Here is a 19,701-nt window from a genome sequence, read left to right as displayed (position 1 = left end):
TGCTTACACTTACAGGCTTCAAAATCATCCTACAGTATTTTCGCCATGCAGTTGGTATTTGTACTTACTACAGTTTTATTCTGTAGTTTTAGTTTGTTTATAATGGCACTATAAACATATAGTGATTCAAGTTGAACTGCTAATACTTACAGACTTCCACATCACCCCGGTTTTATAATCACAAATTTAAAAGGCAACATGGCCTTTTGCACAGTGCTGCTAGTTGTAACATTCTAACTTTGTTTCAGGCATTCAACGACTACTACACGAGCGAACACAACCGCCTGTTGAGCCTCTGGCGCGAGGTGGTCTCCGTGAAGCGTTTCTTCTCCGAGCTGCAGTCGACCACGGAGCGCGACCTGTATCGAGTGAAGAACGACTTCGAGTCGGCCACGCGCGAGCTTGTCGGCACGCTCAGTGGGTACGCTATTAATGCGTATGCACAGGGAGTGAGGGTAAATGTCTCTTTCTTCTTACCTCCTTGTTACTTCTATGAGTTGCAGTCGATCTCGGAGCGCGATCTGTATCGAGAAAAACGGCTTCCATCAGTCGGCCACGCGTGAGCTTGTGGGCACGCTTAGCACAGGGAGTGAGGTATATATTGTTGTTTCCTCTTATGTTTATTTTGGTATAGGCATAGACTGCGTGCCTCTCCAAGCGGATGTCGACCTGTTTTGAGTGAAAAACTACTTTCAATCGCCTAACTACGAATTACTCGAATTAGCGTATGGATAAATATAACTGTTGTTATGTCTCATAATAATTTACCATTAATGTCTTTTTTGGCAATGTGAGTGTTCGTGAGCAAACTCATCAGTAAATCCCACTCTTTATGGCGCTTACTGGTACTATTTTCTGTGTAGCCTCAAACCGACCACCACTCAACGCCAGGCGTGACGTCTACTCCGAACATAACAGTGGAGACTTTGCGAATAGATCTGCGCGAAGTGACGTCACAGCGCGACGCGGCGCAAGCCGAGCTGCGCGAGCGAGACGCGCGCATACAACGTCTGCTGGGCGAGCTGCAGGGATTGGTGAGTGTCTGTAGAGTTAAGATACGGTAAAGATAAAGATATTTTTCACCACACCAGCTCGGAAAGGCTTACTTTGCACTTCAAAAACTGATAGCAAAGTTGCACTTTATTCACATGTGAGACAAAGTAATCAAATGCAAATTTTGAGTTAGTTTCTTATGTTTGCTGGTAGAAATGACTTAAATGATGATTTTGGATGATAAATATTTAATAACATTCATTTGGATTTGACTTGGTTTGATTTTAACTCACATTATAAACGGGTCTAACGCGAATTATATTCAATTACCTTTATTTTTGTGAGTTAATATGTATTCAAAACGCGAAAGTTTAAAATATTATATTGGTTTGATTTTGTTTGATATTTTACATTTAATATTTGCTTCAGGTTGGTGTGGTGAAAAATTTTGTGCTTCACTCGGGGGCAAATTTTGTTTAACCCTCGTGCTTTGAAACCCTCGGAACGCTCAAGATTCCATTTTTCGAACCACTCGCTACGCTCGTGGTTCAATTTTGGAATCTTTCGCTGGCTCGGGTATCAATATTAGCACGAGCGGTTAAACAACAACTTTGCCCCCTTGTAAAACAAATAACTATTATTATACAAGTAGGCATATTACAATGTGCTTATGAACGTCAAATAAACCTACGCCGATTGGGGGAGGGTATCCCAATATCGGACCGGCAAGAAACACGGCGGGACTTCGTCTTCTTCTTTGGTACTCTTCTTTATAGAAATTTCTTTATGTAATTATGTATACATCAAATCTTACAAATACGGTTTATACCAACGCAAGACATTGGTCATTACCCCCTCTCTGGACTGATAGCACAGTAGCAGTTAATGTCGAAGGACTTATATTTTGACCGGTTTATAGGAGGAACGTTACGAGGTTGCGGAAGCTATGTGCTCCGAAGCGAACGCCATGCGATCTGCGTTGGAGGAAGTGGCTCGAGCGCTCATACAGGACTCCGAGGCTGACGTGCCGTCGCAACATCTGCATATGGCTGACAGGTATCTAAATTAAAGTGATTTGAATAGGTTTATAGACAGTTAACAGGGCTAACGCAATTATCACACTGATCAGCACGCTGTGTGTGAACGAGACAGCACTCATCATCATCATCATCATCTCAGCCATAAGACGTCCACTGCTGAACATAGGCCTCCCCCTTGGACCTCCATACGTGCCGGGTGGGGGGTGAATGCCATAATCGCCACGCTTGACAGGCGGGTTGGCGATCGCAGTCGAGTACACCGAATTTGAGGGACGCTGCTGCCCGTCCACCGGTGGTTTTGGACGGGTAAGTAATATAAGACATAAGAACTTATACTATAATATTCATATTATATACGCTCATATTGTATAAGTTTGTTTTGTATACCGTTCAAGGTGTATAACGAACGTTAGATATAACATCAAAATATATACTTTTGTTAAGTATACCGTTATTTAAGTATAATATCATTGTATATAATGATCATTATGAATAACGTTCATAATATCTCAGATTTATAATGTATATTACTCAAATCATCTAACACCAAAATGCATAATGCTCATATTGTATAACCTAACCTACTTTTCTGGCAGCAGTTTGTTTTCTATTGGGGTCACAGTTCTAACCTAACCTAACCTACTTTTCTGGCAGCAGTTTGTTTTCTGTAGGGGTCGCAGTTCTAACCTAACCTAACCTACTTTTCTGGCAGCAATTTGTTTTCTGTAGGGGTCGCAGTTCTAACCTAACCTAACCTACTTTTCTGGCAGCAGTTTGTTTTCTGTAAGGGTCACAGTTCTAACCTAACCTAACCTACTTTTCTGGCAGCAGTTTGTTTTCTGTAGGGGTCGCAGTTCTAACCTAACCTACTTTTCTGGCAGCAGTTTGTTTCTGTAGGGGTCGCAGTCCTAACCTAACCTAACCTACTTTTCTGGCAGCAGTTTGTTTTCTGTAGAGGTTGCAGTTCTAACCTAACCTAACCTACTTTTCTGGCAGCAGTTTGTTTTCTGTAAGGGTCGCTGTTCTAACCTAACCTAACCTACTTTTCTGGCAGCAGTTTGTTTTCTGTAGGGTTCGCAGTTCTAATCTAACCTAACCTACTTTTCTGGCAGCAGTTTGTTTTCTGTAGAGGTTGCAGTTCTAACCTAACCTAACCTACATTTCTGGCAGCAGTTTGGTTTCTGTAGAGGTCGCGGTTCTACCCTAACATACTTTTCTGGTAGCAGTTTGTTTTCTGTAGGGGTCGCAGTTCTAACCTAACCTAACCTACTTTTCTGGCAGCAGTTTGTTTTCTGTAGGGGTCGCAGTTCTAACCTAACCTAACCTACTTTTCTGGCAGCAGTTTGTTTTCTGTAGGGTTCGCAGTTCTAATCTAACCTAACCTACTTTTCTGGCAGCAGTTTGTTTTCTGTAGAGGTTGCAGTTCTAACCTAACCTAACCTACATTTCTGGCAGCAGTTTGGTTTCTGTAGAGGTCGCGGTTCTACCCTAACATACTTTTCTGGTAGCAGTTTGTTTTCTGTAGGGGTCGCAGTTCTAACCTAACCTAACCTACTTTTCTGGCAGCAGTTTGTTTTCTGTAGGGGTCGCAGTTCTAACCTAACCTAACCTACTTTTCTGGCAGCAGTTTGTTTTCTGTAGGGGTAGGAGTTACCTATAACCTATTTAGTATATCATACGCTATTATATTTTATAATCAGTATACTAAAAGATAGTATATACTATGATCGATATACGTTATGTATGTTATATAAACTGAATTTAGAGTATTTGAGTGTTATATAAAAAGTCATTATACAAAATGAGTATTATGTTAATTGACCGTTATTCCTAATAAAAATATTGATTTTGATGTTATAGCAGACGTTCATTATATCTTGTGAATGTTATTAATATGAAATTATATATTATGTAGTTATATCTCGTGGGACGCACCCGGTGGTTTTGGACGTAGTTTAAGGACATACCCGGGTCCAGCACTATTCATGTACAATATAGCGACGGGACACCGGAGCGGGTGGGTATGCATCCAATAGGAAGACCGCCAGTCAGTAGGTTGAAATAATTACAAACTATTGCTCTTTTACGCTGAGGCAAAAACGGGCGTGAATTGGAATAAAGGTGGTTTTAAACTGTCTGAATATAGTGCAGTTTTATTACCTTCAAATACATATTTGGATACTTCTAAAATCACACCTAATTAACACATAACATAAGGTTAACTGGAGAGATCCCTCAAAGAGATAAGTTCGCCTTTGTACTTCTTACTAATTGTATGTTATTTTTAATATGTCTTTTAGTACAATAAAGAGTTTACTACTACTACATAATAATTATATAAAAGCCGATGTTTGTAACTACAGCAGCAGGTCCCCGCGTCGCGGCGTGTCGCAGGCGGCTAACGCGACAGCTTTCGCGGAGAGCACCATCTCGGCCGTGCAGGCCGCGCTGCACAAGTACCAGATACAAATACACGAGCTGCAGGTATAGTGTTTCGATTTTCTCTTTGTCCAATTAACTTCACAGCGTATTTTTTTTCCTAGCCTATTTGAGTGTCCCACTGCTGGGCAAAGGCCTCTCCCCTTAATTTCCACGACTTCCGATTTGGTGTTTCCTCCGGCTGTTGTTCAGGAAGCTGTCCAGGTCATCCCGCCATCTCCGTTTGGGCCTACCGCGTTCACGTCCCTGTATCGGCATCCACTTGGTGGCTAAGTTAGCCCACCTCCGGATGCATGCGGTAGACGTGACCGGCCTAGTCCCATTTAAGCCTAGCGGTTTTCTCGCCTACGTCAGCAATGCGGGTTTTAGAGCATGAATAAAAAACTATTGTTAGGTTCACTGCAAAACACGTCACACTTTTTGTTGAGAATGAACAGGGATTATAACACGTTGTTCTCAGGTGAAACTCCAGAATACGCGGGAGCAGCTCTCGACGAGCCGCAAGCACTGCGAGGCCGCCGACGCCAGCATACTCACGCTGGAGAACAAAGTGCAGGATCTGCAAGGTACCCCTGGAAAACAAATGAGCAATCAAAATGTGTTAAATCTAGTGGTATAATAATTAAAATGCCTTGCTACGAAAAAAATGCGTTAGTCTCATTCCGAAAACGAGAATTTTTTTAACTCTTATCTTCGTTACCTTTGGTTTAAAAGTTGGTCAAGCAGATCTTATCAGTAGAAAAAGGCGGCAAATTTGAAAAATGTAGGCGCGAAGGGACATCGTCTCATAGAAAATTTGAATTTCGCGCCTTTTTCTACTGACAATGTTTGCTTGACCATCTATGCCTTGTTATTAATTGGTCGTATTTCGGCAGCCAAACTGGACCAGGCGAACGCGGACCTAAACCAGCTGGCACAAGACAAAGAGTCGATGCAGAAGTCTGTGGAGTCACTGCGCATCGACAAAAACAACCTCGAGAGGAACCGCATAGAGATCAACGCCATGGTATGTTATTCAAATTGAGTTTTGTGGGTTCACACCTCGGTCAGAAATAATAGTTCTCAAAAAAAAAAACGCACAATGTTGACTAATAATTCGGTCAATCCTTACCATACACAGAATAATTATTCCATCGTCTTCCCGGCGCTGTCCCGGCATTATGCCACGGCTCACTTTGGGAACCTGAGAGAACTAAAGAATGATAGTCGCAAGTAAACATATGAAAAGTATTTTTCTGCTTAATTCAGATCTGTTTATGTACACTTGTATCCAGGCGGTCAAATGTAATATACTATATCCGTAGCTGACTGTACGTATTTAATAGAATTTGATAAAAATAAACTAGCTAATTTTGTATTTTTTTAATGACAAAGGACGAACGAAGAAAAACTTTAAAATTTCTTATCACACAATTAGCCTTACACATTTCTTTTCGGCTATTAACTGCCTGGTAGTTTATTTTATTACATTTAATTCTCACATTGTTTTGTTTTTGTATTGTACAGGTGGAGTCATTGACGTCAGACTACGAAAAACTGCAGAAGATCAACGCGCGCCTAGAGAAGACGATCGAAGCACTCGAGACGGACAAACGGAATCTGAACTCGGAGCTAGACCACCTGCACCGCGAGGCTACCAACCGAGAGTCCATATTGAGGTCCGTTTATGTCTCGAATCAATTCTAACTTAATTATACAGGTGGGATCGATCATAAGCTTAACGGCTCGGCCACGACTTGCAGTGACTTGAGTGACTTGCCACAGCGGCAGCGATAACGATAGGTTGGAGCGAGACACTGCGATCGGACCTTTCGTTCCCACCTATGGTTGTTGTCTAATACCCAACAAGATGCTTTAGTTTGGTGTTTGGTCAATCTGTGTAAGATTGTCCTAATATATTTATTTATTTATAGGGCTGAAGAGGAGCGTTCATCTCGGCTGCGTTCGGAACTGGTGACCGTCCGCGAGGAGCTGAACAAGACCTCGCTGGCGCGCGACCTGCTGGAGCAGCAGAAGATAGAGGCGGACTCCATCATGTCGCAGGTGGACAAGCACAGGAGTAAGGGAACATAACCTCAACTATTATCTAGTGTCGGAGAGGAGCGTTCATCGCGGCTGCGTTCGGAACTGGTGACCGTCCGCGAGGAGCTGAACAAGACCTCCCTGGCGCGCGACCTGCTGGAGCAGCAGAAGATAGAGGCGGACTCCATCATGTCGCAGGTGGACAAGCACAGGAGTAAGGAAACATAACCTCAACTATTATCTAGTGTCTGAGAGAATATTTATCTACATATATCATCATATCAGCCCTTTATCGCCCACTGTTGAGCATAGGTCTCTCTTCTAGTACACCACTTGTCCCAGTCCTGAGCTAATCTCATCCAGAAGTGTCCCGCAATTTTCCGGATGTCGTCCACCCAACGAGCCAACGGACGCCAGGCGCTTTTTTCATCTGAAAGCGGCCACCATTCTTAACATTTTAGTCCATCTGCCATCACTCTGCCTAGCAAAATGTCCCGCCCAATTTCATTTTAGATTGGTAATGACGAAACCCACGTCATGCACCTTGGTGCGGAGACGGATCTCGACATTCCTACATATATACGCATGTATATCGTAGCCTAATACCTATAGTACGCTTTGCTTAGTTTGGGGGCTAAGTCGAAGTGTTTAAGATTGTCCCCAAATATTTATTTATTTACTCAAAGTTTTTATTTCTTAAATTTGCATAATGAGAGAACTCATTGCCGATTGTCAAATATTGAAATATTATTGTTTTGTGAAATTTGAGAGTAAAGTGTGTTTTCAGATGACTTGGAAATAGAGCTTGAGAGAACGTTATTAGAGAGAGGTGACCTGCAAGATCTGGTAGAGAAGTTGCAAACGGCTATCAGAAATCTTGAAACGGATAAGAAGAAATTGCAAGAAGAAGTCAAACACGTAAGTTTAATCCTTATATTAACAAAGATTATTAGTCTCTTATATTACAATCTAAAATGACCATAAACCCTTTACTATACTTTTAACTACAAAAGTTTCCTATAAAACTTACTTAAAAGGATAGAATGGGAATATCTTATCAACGTTTATTAAAAATCTTACACATTTTACACATAAAAAAATACAATTAACACATTCACTGCCAAGAACACGTATGTATGTTCTTTTTGTACTGGTTACGGCGCGCCGGGCACCAAAAGTGTTAATTTACATTTACCATAAAAAGTAATTTAACCAACATAACCCATGGAGCTTAGAAACTAAGGCCCACATGCACCATTCCACTAACCCGGGATTAACCGGTTAAACCTGCAGTTACCATGGTAACCTGTACAATTTGACACAGGGTTAACGGTTTAACCAATGACCACGATCCTCAATCATGAAGGAGCGACCACAGAGAGAGAGTAGGATGGTGCAAGTGGGCCTAATATAATTTAATCCTGTATAACTTAAATTTTCTTTAGCTGGAAGACGAAAAATCCTCCCTATCGAATCAGTCGTCGGAACAACTGGGCGACATGAACTCCCTGCGCAAGGAGCTGCTTGCGGCCGAGCAGACGCGCATGGAACTCGAAGCCGACAAGTCGTCCTTGCACGAGAAGATCAAGTTCTTGGACCAGGACAGGGAGAAGGTTGAACTGGAGCTGCGGCAGGTGGTCAGGTAAGACAAGCCAATACATTCTCAATATAGCAAGTCATCTAAGCAAGGCCCTAGATCTCGCGGCCGCGGTAGGCCTAAGCGCTGACTGGACGTCGTGACAGTGGACATCTTACAACTGAGGATGCCAAAGACTGAGCAAAGTGGAGAAGATTGAGCTAGAAAGCGGACCCTGGCGCTAGGCCGGGAAAACGCTAGGTTGAAGAAGGATAGCAAGACAGGGAGAAAGTTGAACTCGAGCTGCGGCAGGTGGTCAGGTAAGACAAGACAATACATTCTCAATATGGCAAGTCATCTAAGCAGCTGGTATTAGCATTCCTAACACAATACATGTTTGGCTCGACACCATGTCGCGAGCGAGATAGAAAGCTCTTCATGGAAAATTCAGAGGTGTGCGGGCACTATAGAGTGTAACACATGTGCCCTACTGCAAGCTTCCTATTTAGGCCACAAAATTGCTGTCTCAAAGTGTGTGAGTGTGAACTGTATGTATCAGGGGCCCGTTTCTCAAAAGCTTGTAACTTGTAATACAAGCGGATGTCACTTTTTGACAGCTTTAGTTAAAAAGGGACTTCCACTTGTATAACAAGTTACAAGCTTTTGAAAAACGGTCCCTTGCTCGTTGGAGTAAAGTGAAACTAGTAGGTGGTAGACTCTCCAACGCGCACGGTCCTTATTTATATGTTAGTATTATGTCTATCTAGACTGCTCAAACTGTCTCAGGCGTTTACCAAGCGTCTCCGTATCTAATCTCTGTTGAGTGCACTGAGTGCAAAGTGCAAGTTCAGTCATAAGAAAAACTTCCTCGTTTTATGTGTACCTTTAAAACACAGGGAACGCGGCGAGCTAAGCTCACAGCTGACGGCAATGGTGCGCAAAAAGGACTCGCTGAACGAAGAAATCATGCGGCTGCAACAGCGACTCGAACAGGCCAGCGAGACTGTCGGCCGACTCAACCGTAGCCTTGAGGACCACGTCAAGGACGCGGAGGAGAAACAGGTGAGTAAGGAGGACTATGGGCTGATTTAGACGGCGCGCGAACTCGCATACGATTTTAGTTACATTGCGGACTGTTGGTTACGTCCAATTCAACCGACCGATCAAAACCCGCAATGTAATGAAACTCGCATGCGAGTTCTCGCATCGTCTAAATGGGCCCTTAGGATGAGGTTGGCTTGTGATTGTGGAATCCACTAATGGCTTGACAAATATTGGGACAAGAAAAACTAGTGCAAGATATGAAATATTTAAGCCTCGTTAGACAGGGTTCAAATTTGTATTGACAGCGGACTTGCCAGGTGACGTTTTGGGCTCCCCCACATCTGGCGTCTTTCGAGCGTCGGCGTCTACAATTCTATGGCCGCTGCTCGACGCAACGTCGACGCAGCGTCGACGCAACTGCGCAGCGACGTCATTTTCCATAGCGCTGACCAGACGCCGACAGACGCCGACGCTCGAAAGACGCTAGATGTGGGGGGCCCTTAACGTCATCGCTTGCGGCTTTTGTTTCCGTAATAATGTGTAATGCTGTTTATTCTAATACTAAGATGTAGTACCGGCCCCATGAATGAGACAGCTTTGCGATTGTTTTGGCATTCCTTTATTCCATCAGAAAAGTTTGAATGGCCTATCATTGTGACCTCCACCGATGAACAGGGGTCAGACGCCCGGATCTAAAAATAAAGCAACATACATACATATAATCACGCCTATTTCCCGGAGAGGTAGTCAGAGACCAGGGATTTCCACTTGCTACGATCCTGACATACTTCTTTCGTTTCCTTCACTTTCATAACATTCATTATACACGCTCGCCGGTTTAGGGTGCTCTTGACCTGGCCTTTCTTCAGGATTTAAAATAAAAATAGTTTAATAAAGATATATAAATTAAAGATAGTTTAGCAAATTACCTACAGCGGTTCCATTTTCCGGATATCTTAATATTCTTAATCGAAGTTAAACTATGTTGTCTGTAATTAAATTCCTGATTACATTGGCAGATACTAATAGACAGTCTGGACAAAGACAAGCAGCATCTCCAAGAGCAGTTGGCCAGCGTCCGCGCCGAGAAAGACGCGTTGGAGGCCGTACTTTTCGACACGGCCAATATGTTGGACGACGCGGAGGCGCGCCGCGCTAAACTCGACCGTGAACTGCAGGACGCGATGGTTCAGCAGGAGAACCACAAAGGTTTGTATAAACTAGGGCTCTGTCTACTTTTTGATGAACCGTCTAAACTGAAAATCGTAATTCAAGACCAAAAAAAGTAAGATAATGTTGCCACTGCAATAATTTGTTTGTAAATTCTTTTTTATAAATAACACGCTAAGATAATTTATGTATTGGTAATTTTACTACTACGATTAAAAAACAGTACTTTTACATATTTACTTATTTTTACATAAATACATGACGCGCTAGTAAATAGTGGCAAAGTTGTCTTACTGTTTATTGGTCTTGAATTCCGATTTTCAGAATAACAAGTTACAAGACGCCCTCGAGTCCATAACAGAAAAATAAGTTACAAGACATGATGTGAAAATATATCTATAGCCGTCCCTGTTGACATGGATAAAAAGCTAGATGAAGCGCTGAGAGTATAATAACACCTTCTGCTTACTTTTTCAAAGTAATCACTGCTTACTTCTTCACTGAACATGAAATTAATAATTACATTAGTCATCTGCATTTATTCAAGATTTAGATTGTTCAGATGCTTTGCAGGTTGCAGTTGCATGAGAATGCTAAAGAATTTCAACGACTTTTATTCCTAAATTGTAATTTAGTAGTTTGGCGGATCTATACAAAAAAAAGCATTTTGACTTAATTATTAATTAGTTAACGGGATTATATTTTAATGTATTGCTCTAATTGTATGTGCCTCTTAAGAAAAGCAATCAAATGGTTTTTCATGTATCCCAGGACAAATAGCTCGTCTCACCAAGGAACTGGAGAGCAGCGAGCGCAAGCTCCGCGAAACGAAGAGCACCATGCAGCAGTCGTCCGGGAAAAAAGAGGCCGAGTACCAGAGCATCATCACCAACATCAACCGCACCACGGCCGAGAACATCACCAAGCTCAAGGAAGAGAAGGTGATGATTGGGACCACATTTAAAGCTCTTTTTACAGACAGCTAAAGCCGAACCAGTAATATACATATGATCATTGTCAAGAGGGCACTGTTATTCTCATTGTATAGGGTAACCGTTCAGTATAGTATGAAGAAATTAGTTCCAGTGAAATTCCGTACCATGATACGTGATCCTACATTCCTGGTCAGGCTTTAAATACGTCACACCGTCATATTAGGTCGTTTAGTGGATCGGTCACCGAATTTAAATGAGGTTGGTGTGAAACTAAGAGCTCCATGCAGCAGTCGTCTGGGAAAAAAGAGGCCGAGTACCAGAGCTTCATCGCCAACATCAACCGCACCACGGCCGAAAACATCACCAAGCTCAAGGAAGAGAAGGTGATGATTGGATCATTTTAGGTCTATTTTAGAACTAATAGGTGCAGCGTCTGAAATGGAACAAAAATTCGTGTCGGTATATTTTAGTCTACAGTCTGTATCTTTAGGTATTTAAATAAAAGTAAACAAAATCTACCCTCAAATGGCTCCATAAGCCAGTTGAGGGTAGATGAAATTATTACACTATCAAATAATGTAGGTTAAAGTCAATCGGTTCAGTGACTGAAGCAAGCGGTTTTGTATTTGGTTGGTTAACCAATAAATGTTATAACTACCCGAAAATGTACAAATTATTTGTTTACTTTTATTAAAATACCAAAAAAGATACGGAGATTAGATGGCGTTCACAAGATCCTATCGTGAAATCTGTTTTTATACTTTTTATATCTCAGACACTCAAGTGATAGTTCGATTCACCAAACCGTCTAGATTTACACTAAAATGACAGTCGGATTAGACAGATCGGGTAGTTGACTGATATGTTTGATGATAATGATGAAACATTCATGTTTAGGTATGCTTATGTGTTCGCGCCTGCACTTTGAACCTTTACACGTTTGAAATCGCTTATGCTCTAGTTTCCTAGGATAGCGGTGCCGTCATATAGCGGCCGTCTCCATACAAATACTACGACATCCATATTTAGCCGTATTATTTAAGATGGAGACGGCCGCTATATGACGGCACCGCTATCCTAGGAAACTAGAGCATTACTGAGATATTAAGACTAGAAGGGGCACCGTAACGTTATTAAATTACACCTTACAGGAACAACTTCGCCAAACTCTTGAGCAAAAGCTATCCCAAACGATAGCAGCGCTAACGAGTGAGAAGGAAGCTGGCGATGCCACTGCGCGCGAGCGAGAAAAAAAACTTCTGGCTCAACGCGATCAGCTCATATTGCAGCACGACGAAGCGATGCTGCGAGCCGAGAGCGACAAACAGCAGGCTTTGATTATGGGTTTGTATAACCAAAGATACTTTGAAATAGAGGAATATTGTCAAAGTAAATTATGTAGTCAGTACATTTACTGCCATCTTTCGATACAAATGATTAACACTTTTAGAACGCCATTTGACTTTGATTCTTATATTTCACTGATATGTGTTTTTGTTAAATATCAAAAAGTGTCGCCATCTAGTCAAGAGTTGGCCAAAGGTATGGCGCCATCGGTCGAAAAGATGACACCATACCTTTGGCCTATCGTCGAGTAGATTGCGATACTTTTTGACATTCAAAAATTTAACACATATCCGTGAAAAAATAAGGATCATAATCAAATGCTGTTCTAAAAGTGTTAATCATTTGTCTCGAAAGATGGCAGTAAATGTACTGACTACATATTTTACTTGGACAATATTCCTCTAGTCTAAATTCTCTTTGGTATAACATAGTCGGTTAGTTATGACCCGTATGAATTTGGACCGGAACTATTTCGATTCCCGAAAAGCCCTTCGAAGAATAGTTATATTCGTCTAGTAATTATAGAAAATTTACGGCGCGATTCGGGAAATGAATTAGAGATTCACTAGATATCAAATAGTAAAGATATGTGACGTTCCACGGCAAAAGGTACCATTGCACCGATTGATTATTGGAGCGGCGTTAATAATAGCGTAAGCGCCAGCCGCTATAAGGTACCTTTTGCCGTGGAATGTCACATATCTTTACTATTTCATATCTAGTGGATTTGTAATTCATTTCCCGAATCGCGCCGTTAGACCCTTGATTTCTTAATCAAACTCGTATATTTCAGCTCACCAAGAGCAACAAGCGCTGATAGAACGCCTGGAGGAGGCGAAGCGTGTTCTAGATTGTTCTCAGAACAAACTAGAACGCGTGAAGCGAGACGCCGCGGCGCGCTCCGATCAGGATCGTGGTCACATCAACCAGTTGAAGGATGAGCTGGCTGCGTTGAAGACTCGTCTTGAAGAGGCCAAGTAAGTTGTAGAGTATGATAGAAAACTTCAGGGAAGGTGAAACTAGTTCTACATTGTTCCTAGAACAAACGAAAACGCGTGAAGCGAGACCCCGCTCCGACTAGTTAGACTTGCTTTGAGGAGGCCAAGTAAGTTGTAGACTATTATATAGCACTTAGGGGATGCGTAGCGCGTTAGAACAGAGCGCGTCAAGTGTTACGTCGCCGCGCACTTCGACCAGTACCCAGACAGACATCAACCATGTGAAAAACGAGATTGCTAATACGCTTAAAACTTCCAAGGTCCGAAATAAGCTAACCGGAGCTTAATATACATTTAGATACTCCTTGGGTTTTTTTATGCCCAATTATTTTTAATTTCCATGGAAATTAAGGGAACAGGCCTTTGCCCAGTAGTGAGATACTCAAATAGACTAGGAAAAAAAGAACTCCTCCATACTTTTCATCATGAGTTCCATCGAAGTCACGTTCTAAAACTTCGAACTTCCCGTTTTGTTGCTCCAGAGCTGCAGCAGAAGACGACTGCGCCCGCTTCGAGAACCGCATCAAGGAACTTCACCTAGAGAAGGAGGCGAGCAACCGCGAGTGCCAGGAGGTGCGCGCGCAGCTCTCGCTGGCTGAAGACAAGTATGACAATGCGTACACACAGCTGCAGGATACTATTAGGAAGCTTAAAGAACGTGAGTCCTTTTCACCTGTCTCTCACTGCCTTAGTATTAGTATACATTTCTGTCGCAGCACCTAGAAAAGGAGGGGAAGATTGCGCAGCTCTCGCTGGCAGAAGACACGTATGACAACGCATACACACAGCTGCAGGACACTATCCGGAAGCTTAAAGAACGTGAGTCCTTTTCACCTGTCTCTCACTGCCTTAGTAAAAATTTCTGTAGCTGCACCTAGAGAAGGAGGCCAGCAACCGCGGGTGCCAGGAGGTCCGCGCGCAGCTCTCGCTGGCTGAAGACAAGTAAATATGACAACGCGTACACATTATACTTATTGTGTTTGTGAAGTTTCAAGTGTGTAGCTGTAATACTTCAAAAGTTACAAGTACATAAATGAAATTATGCCTAACCGCTAACATGCCCGTATTGGGCGGTGCCGGGTCATTCAAGGGCCCGTAGGTAAAGGGTTAAATATCTGTTCAAACAGACATTTAATGACAATCAGCAAATATTATACACGTCTCTTTTATATTTCAGTTGAGAACGAGTCCGAAAGTCTCCGCAAGGAGCTGACCGACGTGCGTCGCCAGCTCAGCAACTGCGCGGCGGAGCGCGACAAGTACAACAGCAGCTGCCGCGAGCTGCGCGAGCACGTGAAGCGCGCCGAGCACGAGCGGCGCGAGGCGGCGCGCGCGCGCGACGAGGCCGTGCACAGCGTGGCCAGTGAGTCTTGTCCTTTTTCAGCATTTGAAATACGCTGTCCACTCTCTTTCTATGCCTTTCTCCAGTAACTAATTTAGTCCCAGACTGTTTCTCCAATCCCTTAGATCAGCGGTCGGCAACCGGCAGTGGCACTTATGCTCTAGTTTCCTAGGATAGCGGTGCCGTCCTATAGCGGCCGTCTCCATACAGATACTACGACATCTATATTTAGCCGTATTATTTTGTATGGAGACGGCCGCTATATGACGGCACCGCTATTCTGGGAAAACCAATCTTTAGAGACGTCGAACTTCATTTACCACATATTGTTTATCTTCTAGCACTCGAAGAAAACCGATCATCCCTGGAGCTGGAGCTCTCGCGCCTTCAGAATATGCTGAAGGAATCTGAAACGGGCGGGGAACACGTGACACGAGAGTTGAAAGCCACCGAGGCGCAGTTAAAGAGAGAACGCGCCGCGCTGGAGCAAGCCAACCATGACATAAAGGAGCTTCAGTCTAGGTGCATACGGTTGTTTTTACTTAGTTTGCAGATGCGGCATATGGAAACGAGAGGAGCAAAGTTCATCGATCTAGTATTTTACAGTTAAACGCATGGGAATATAACACCTTTTGATATCAATACAGAAGACCCGCGCATACGTAGATATTATATACCGCTGATTACGGGCGCTCTATGCGTTTGTCAGCTGAAGCAATATGTAGCCTAAAAACGATTTGAGATTGTTTTGCGATTACTTTTGTAACTCTTTCAAAAACTGGTTCTTGAAGAAAACCCCCTCTCCCCCATAGAGAGCCGATCCCCCCTATGGTATCCCTCTAGAGATTGCTTTTAGTGTCCGAAAATAATGAATGCATTTAGTAGCGACTTTCGCAGTAAACTGTTTTCGGACAACTTTTTGAAGTGAAAACTTCTTTAGCGGCGCTGATCACTTTTTGAGGTGGTGTAATGTGGAGCGTTCGGGTAGCAAATAATACTATGAAAGTCTGCTGAATACTGAACTCCTTTATTGAGTAAATTGGTGCTTATATACTAGTGGCCTACGTGAGTGGCATTTAGGTGACCTTTATGAAATGTACTTAGAATTATTGTTTATTTTATTAAATATATTTTCTATTTATTAAATGTCACCTAAATGTCACATGACGTGTTGACCCTAATACCCAACACGTCATGTGCCTACTCACCGTACACCTTCCCCGTTTTTTTTTGAGACAAAAATAGGTTACAATATATTTTTGTCGTAATTTCAGTGTACATAATAACTTAATCTAAGACATTAATTTCAAAATATTCCAATACATGCCAACCTTACAATCTAAAACAAAACGTATATGCACATACAAATAAAGACACTAAAGCTACCTTTAAAAAAAAGAAACAAGCAAGGTTATTTTAAATATTAATTAGAATATGATTTTAATTAGGTATCTATTGTTAAATAAAATAATTTAACGGATCATTTTAATAAGTTGATTAAAGATAAATTACGGTTTAAACAATTAAAGGTTTACAATGTTGGAAATATTTCACTTAACATATAATAAATAAAAAATAAAAAATTGGTAAACATATGACAGATTAATAGGTTCTTAAAATTATCTACTTTATATTCTAAATGTAATTACAATACTTGCTTTTCACTTCCCGTTACGTATTTCTACTTTGCTATTTAATTACAATAAACACCTTGGTGTCGTTGTTTATTATTTTGCTTATTCTGCTATTTCTGCTATTAATTATCCTAAAAGGTTACATGACTATATTTATCTTATAGCTAAAAGTGCGGTATTGACATTTAGTATGTGTCTTACAATTATTCCTATGTGACATTAGATATAATACTGTAAACAATGCGTTGCTTGCTTTCTTATGTTCTAATAAGGAAGATGGAGATCCTTTTATGGATTCTGTCGGCTTGGTAAGTTTAAATGTGATCGGTTTTAAATTGCATTTTGTAAAATAAGAAATGTGGATTGTTAGATTATTAGATCAGTTCTGTCGCTTACTTCGCGGATTTGTGTCGATCATGGAACTTGCAATTACGTTTGAATTTGACTTGTGTGTTTGTGTGTGTATGTGTTTCTCGTGTCTGGTGTGCCGAAGAGGTGAGTTTTAATGGTAATAGTGCTTTGTTCTGTTTTGGTGTGCAATGTTTTCTTTTCCTGATACTAATAATTTTAATGTTTGACCTTGGTGTTGTGCTACTGTGTAGGGTTCCGTGTATACTGGGTCCATGTTATCTCTATCTTCCTTTTTTTTTAATATTAAGTCTCCTACGTTATAGTTACATGAATGTTTTTTTTTTTATATATATTTTTTTTGTTTTTTGTATATTTTTGTTTTTTAACTTGTTTTGTCTTAATTAAATTATGTCTAGCGTCCTCCTGGGACTTTTGCGATCTATACTTAAGTTCTAGGGAATAAGGGTTAAAATTATAAATTGGGTCTTATTTGTTATATAAAATTACGGTTTAGTGTAAATTGATATTTTTAGATGCCGAAAAATATAATAATTTGAGAATTTGATATATAATTTTTATAATATGTCATTGACTATGTAATGGTTGCATTAATATGTGTGTTGTTTTATTTTAGTGCTGTATGACTGGGGGTTTTTTATTTTACAATCTGTTCTTACTTAATGCTAATATTTGTTCACTGATTTTAAATAATAGTATATGGCTCTTTTATACATTGGGTAATAATAACATTAATGACTATGTGGTTAAAAATGATTTTTCTACATTGATGACGAAAAACTCGTATTGTAGTATAATATAATACTTTATTATTTTATTATTTGTATTATTTTATTTATTTTATGTTTGTTTGTTTTTTTTTTATACATTGACCTATTATAGGTATGGCAAATAGGTTGTTAGGTATCTTTGAGAATTCTCTTTGACAAGTAAACTGGTCATTAACTTATTATTATACATATTATGGACACAATACAAAGTGTATTTGTATTGTATTTATATTTTACACGTATGATTTTTTTTTGCATTAATTTAACTTATTTTAATTAAGTTCGTTTTTTTTTTAATTGATTTGTTTATTATTATCACTGTATTATCAATTATAGGTATTTATTTAATGTTGGTATTACGTTTTTTTTTTATAATTAATGTTATTTGTCTTAATTTAGTTTTATTCATAAATATATTTAGTATATCATCTATTGTATTAATTAATTATTTTCTTTTCTATTTTGATTTATAGTTGATTTTATTTATTTATTGAGTATAATGCTATATTTGATATTTGTATGTATATAGGTATATATATATTTTTTACAGGCTGTTTTTAACACATGTTTATATTAATAAACATACTATGTGTCCAAGGACCTTCATGCTAGGTAACTCGACCGTATCATGATGTCTCAAGGATTCAGTGCTTGTAAAAAAAAAATGTTTTTCTGTGTTATAGTGTCTATTATTTTCCCTGGGGTTTTCATTTATTATTATTTTATTTTTTTTAGAATTTAGTTTGCTCGTGATTTGTGGAAAATTTGTTTATTATTGTAGGAATTGATCGCCAATGAGCCATTTTGTAATGTCTGCATTGTGACCTAATAATGTAAGCTGACTTTGTGATACCTGTCACCTGTCTTTTAAAAAGTACACAGCGCCTTTCAATAGCGCTCTCGGTCGGCCGACCTTTTTTACATACAACATATTTATTAAGGATACAAAAATTTATTATTTATTATAGCGCGCTGATACATATTACGCGTAATATGCATTGCCAGACAGTTGTTTTCACACATCGGAACAACAAAAAACCTTTCCGTGTGCCCAAGGACCGCTGCAATTGAGAGCTCGCTCGAATTGTTTAGGTTTCAAGGGTTATTGCCTGGTTGTATCCTGGTGTACCTTGCTTACATTATTTATTTCCACGAGCTACCCCGTTTTGAAAGGAAATCATCATTTTGAAAACTTAAAGCATATAAGAGTCACAATAACTTTTAGTTGATCAGGCTAATTGTTGGTTGCAACACTTATCTGATTTAGCTCTTTCAATGTGATGTTTAGATTTGTCCTATCATATGTTGTGAATAATTTTTTAGTTTAAAACTCTAATAATGCGTCAAATGTATGAACTGTTTATTGCTTTTTTTTTTCCTTAATTTATGTACTCGAAATTTAAGATGACATAGCATGTGTTGCATCCGTATTGGGTGACGTATGACGAGTACGCGTGACGCGGCCTTCACAAGGCTGGTGCATTCCATTAATCGTATTTTTAAATAGATTAGTATTTAGTGTTGTTATGTGTTACTTTGTATGTTTTGTTGTTATTGGCAATTAATTAGATGTGAATATTAATGATCTAATTTAATTTTTGTATTATTCTTTATATTTGAATATTATAAGGATATGAGAGTGGTGAGTGGCCGATGGTATTTTCTTATTTTTATGCAATAATTAATTAGTTAAGTAGTAGATTCGTGGCTTGAATAATATTGATATATAAATGTAAGTTAATGTAAGAATGTTATTTATTTACTATAGGAAAAAAAAAATTACTCAGATTGGCTATACATTTTGATTGACGATAACCATGACATGTCATAGTAATAAGCTATACTATTAATTAAAAAAAAAAATGATGTCAAATTTTTAAATTGAGTGGATAGTAATAATAATTTAAAAAGAAATAGATTATAAATCGCATTAAAGGTATTTAAATATATAAAATAAAATTATTTAAATATATGAATTGTTTATAATATATTGAAATTATTATAAGTTGAAATTATTAGTCC

The 19,701-nt window shown here is 39.8% G+C and overlaps 1 protein-coding gene across 1 annotated transcript in view; it reads left to right on the top strand.

Annotated features, from left to right (window-relative positions):
- Positions 1–19,701, top strand: part of LOC134672891 (rootletin) — a 66,029-nt gene that overhangs the window by 27,423 nt on the left and 18,905 nt on the right. The window contains exons 6-23 of the mRNA XM_063530842.1: positions 249–455; positions 864–1,034; positions 1,913–2,049; positions 4,397–4,517; positions 4,933–5,038; positions 5,348–5,478; positions 5,979–6,130; positions 6,386–6,531; positions 7,282–7,412; positions 7,940–8,136; positions 8,967–9,132; positions 10,134–10,323; positions 11,056–11,225; positions 12,371–12,563; positions 13,360–13,543; positions 14,047–14,222; positions 14,742–14,927; positions 15,248–15,428. Coding sequence (XP_063386912.1) covers positions 249–455; positions 864–1,034; positions 1,913–2,049; positions 4,397–4,517; positions 4,933–5,038; positions 5,348–5,478; positions 5,979–6,130; positions 6,386–6,531; positions 7,282–7,412; positions 7,940–8,136; positions 8,967–9,132; positions 10,134–10,323; positions 11,056–11,225; positions 12,371–12,563; positions 13,360–13,543; positions 14,047–14,222; positions 14,742–14,927; positions 15,248–15,428 — 2,945 coding nt within the window. The remainder of the gene's footprint in view (positions 1–248; positions 456–863; positions 1,035–1,912; positions 2,050–4,396; positions 4,518–4,932; positions 5,039–5,347; positions 5,479–5,978; positions 6,131–6,385; positions 6,532–7,281; positions 7,413–7,939; positions 8,137–8,966; positions 9,133–10,133; positions 10,324–11,055; positions 11,226–12,370; positions 12,564–13,359; positions 13,544–14,046; positions 14,223–14,741; positions 14,928–15,247; positions 15,429–19,701) is intronic.

Source organism: Cydia fagiglandana, chromosome 2, assembly GCF_963556715.1.
Source record: "Cydia fagiglandana chromosome 2, ilCydFagi1.1, whole genome shotgun sequence".
NCBI classification, from domain to species: domain Eukaryota; kingdom Metazoa; phylum Arthropoda; class Insecta; order Lepidoptera; family Tortricidae; genus Cydia; species Cydia fagiglandana.
This window is presented reverse-complemented; position numbering and strand designations above follow the sequence as displayed.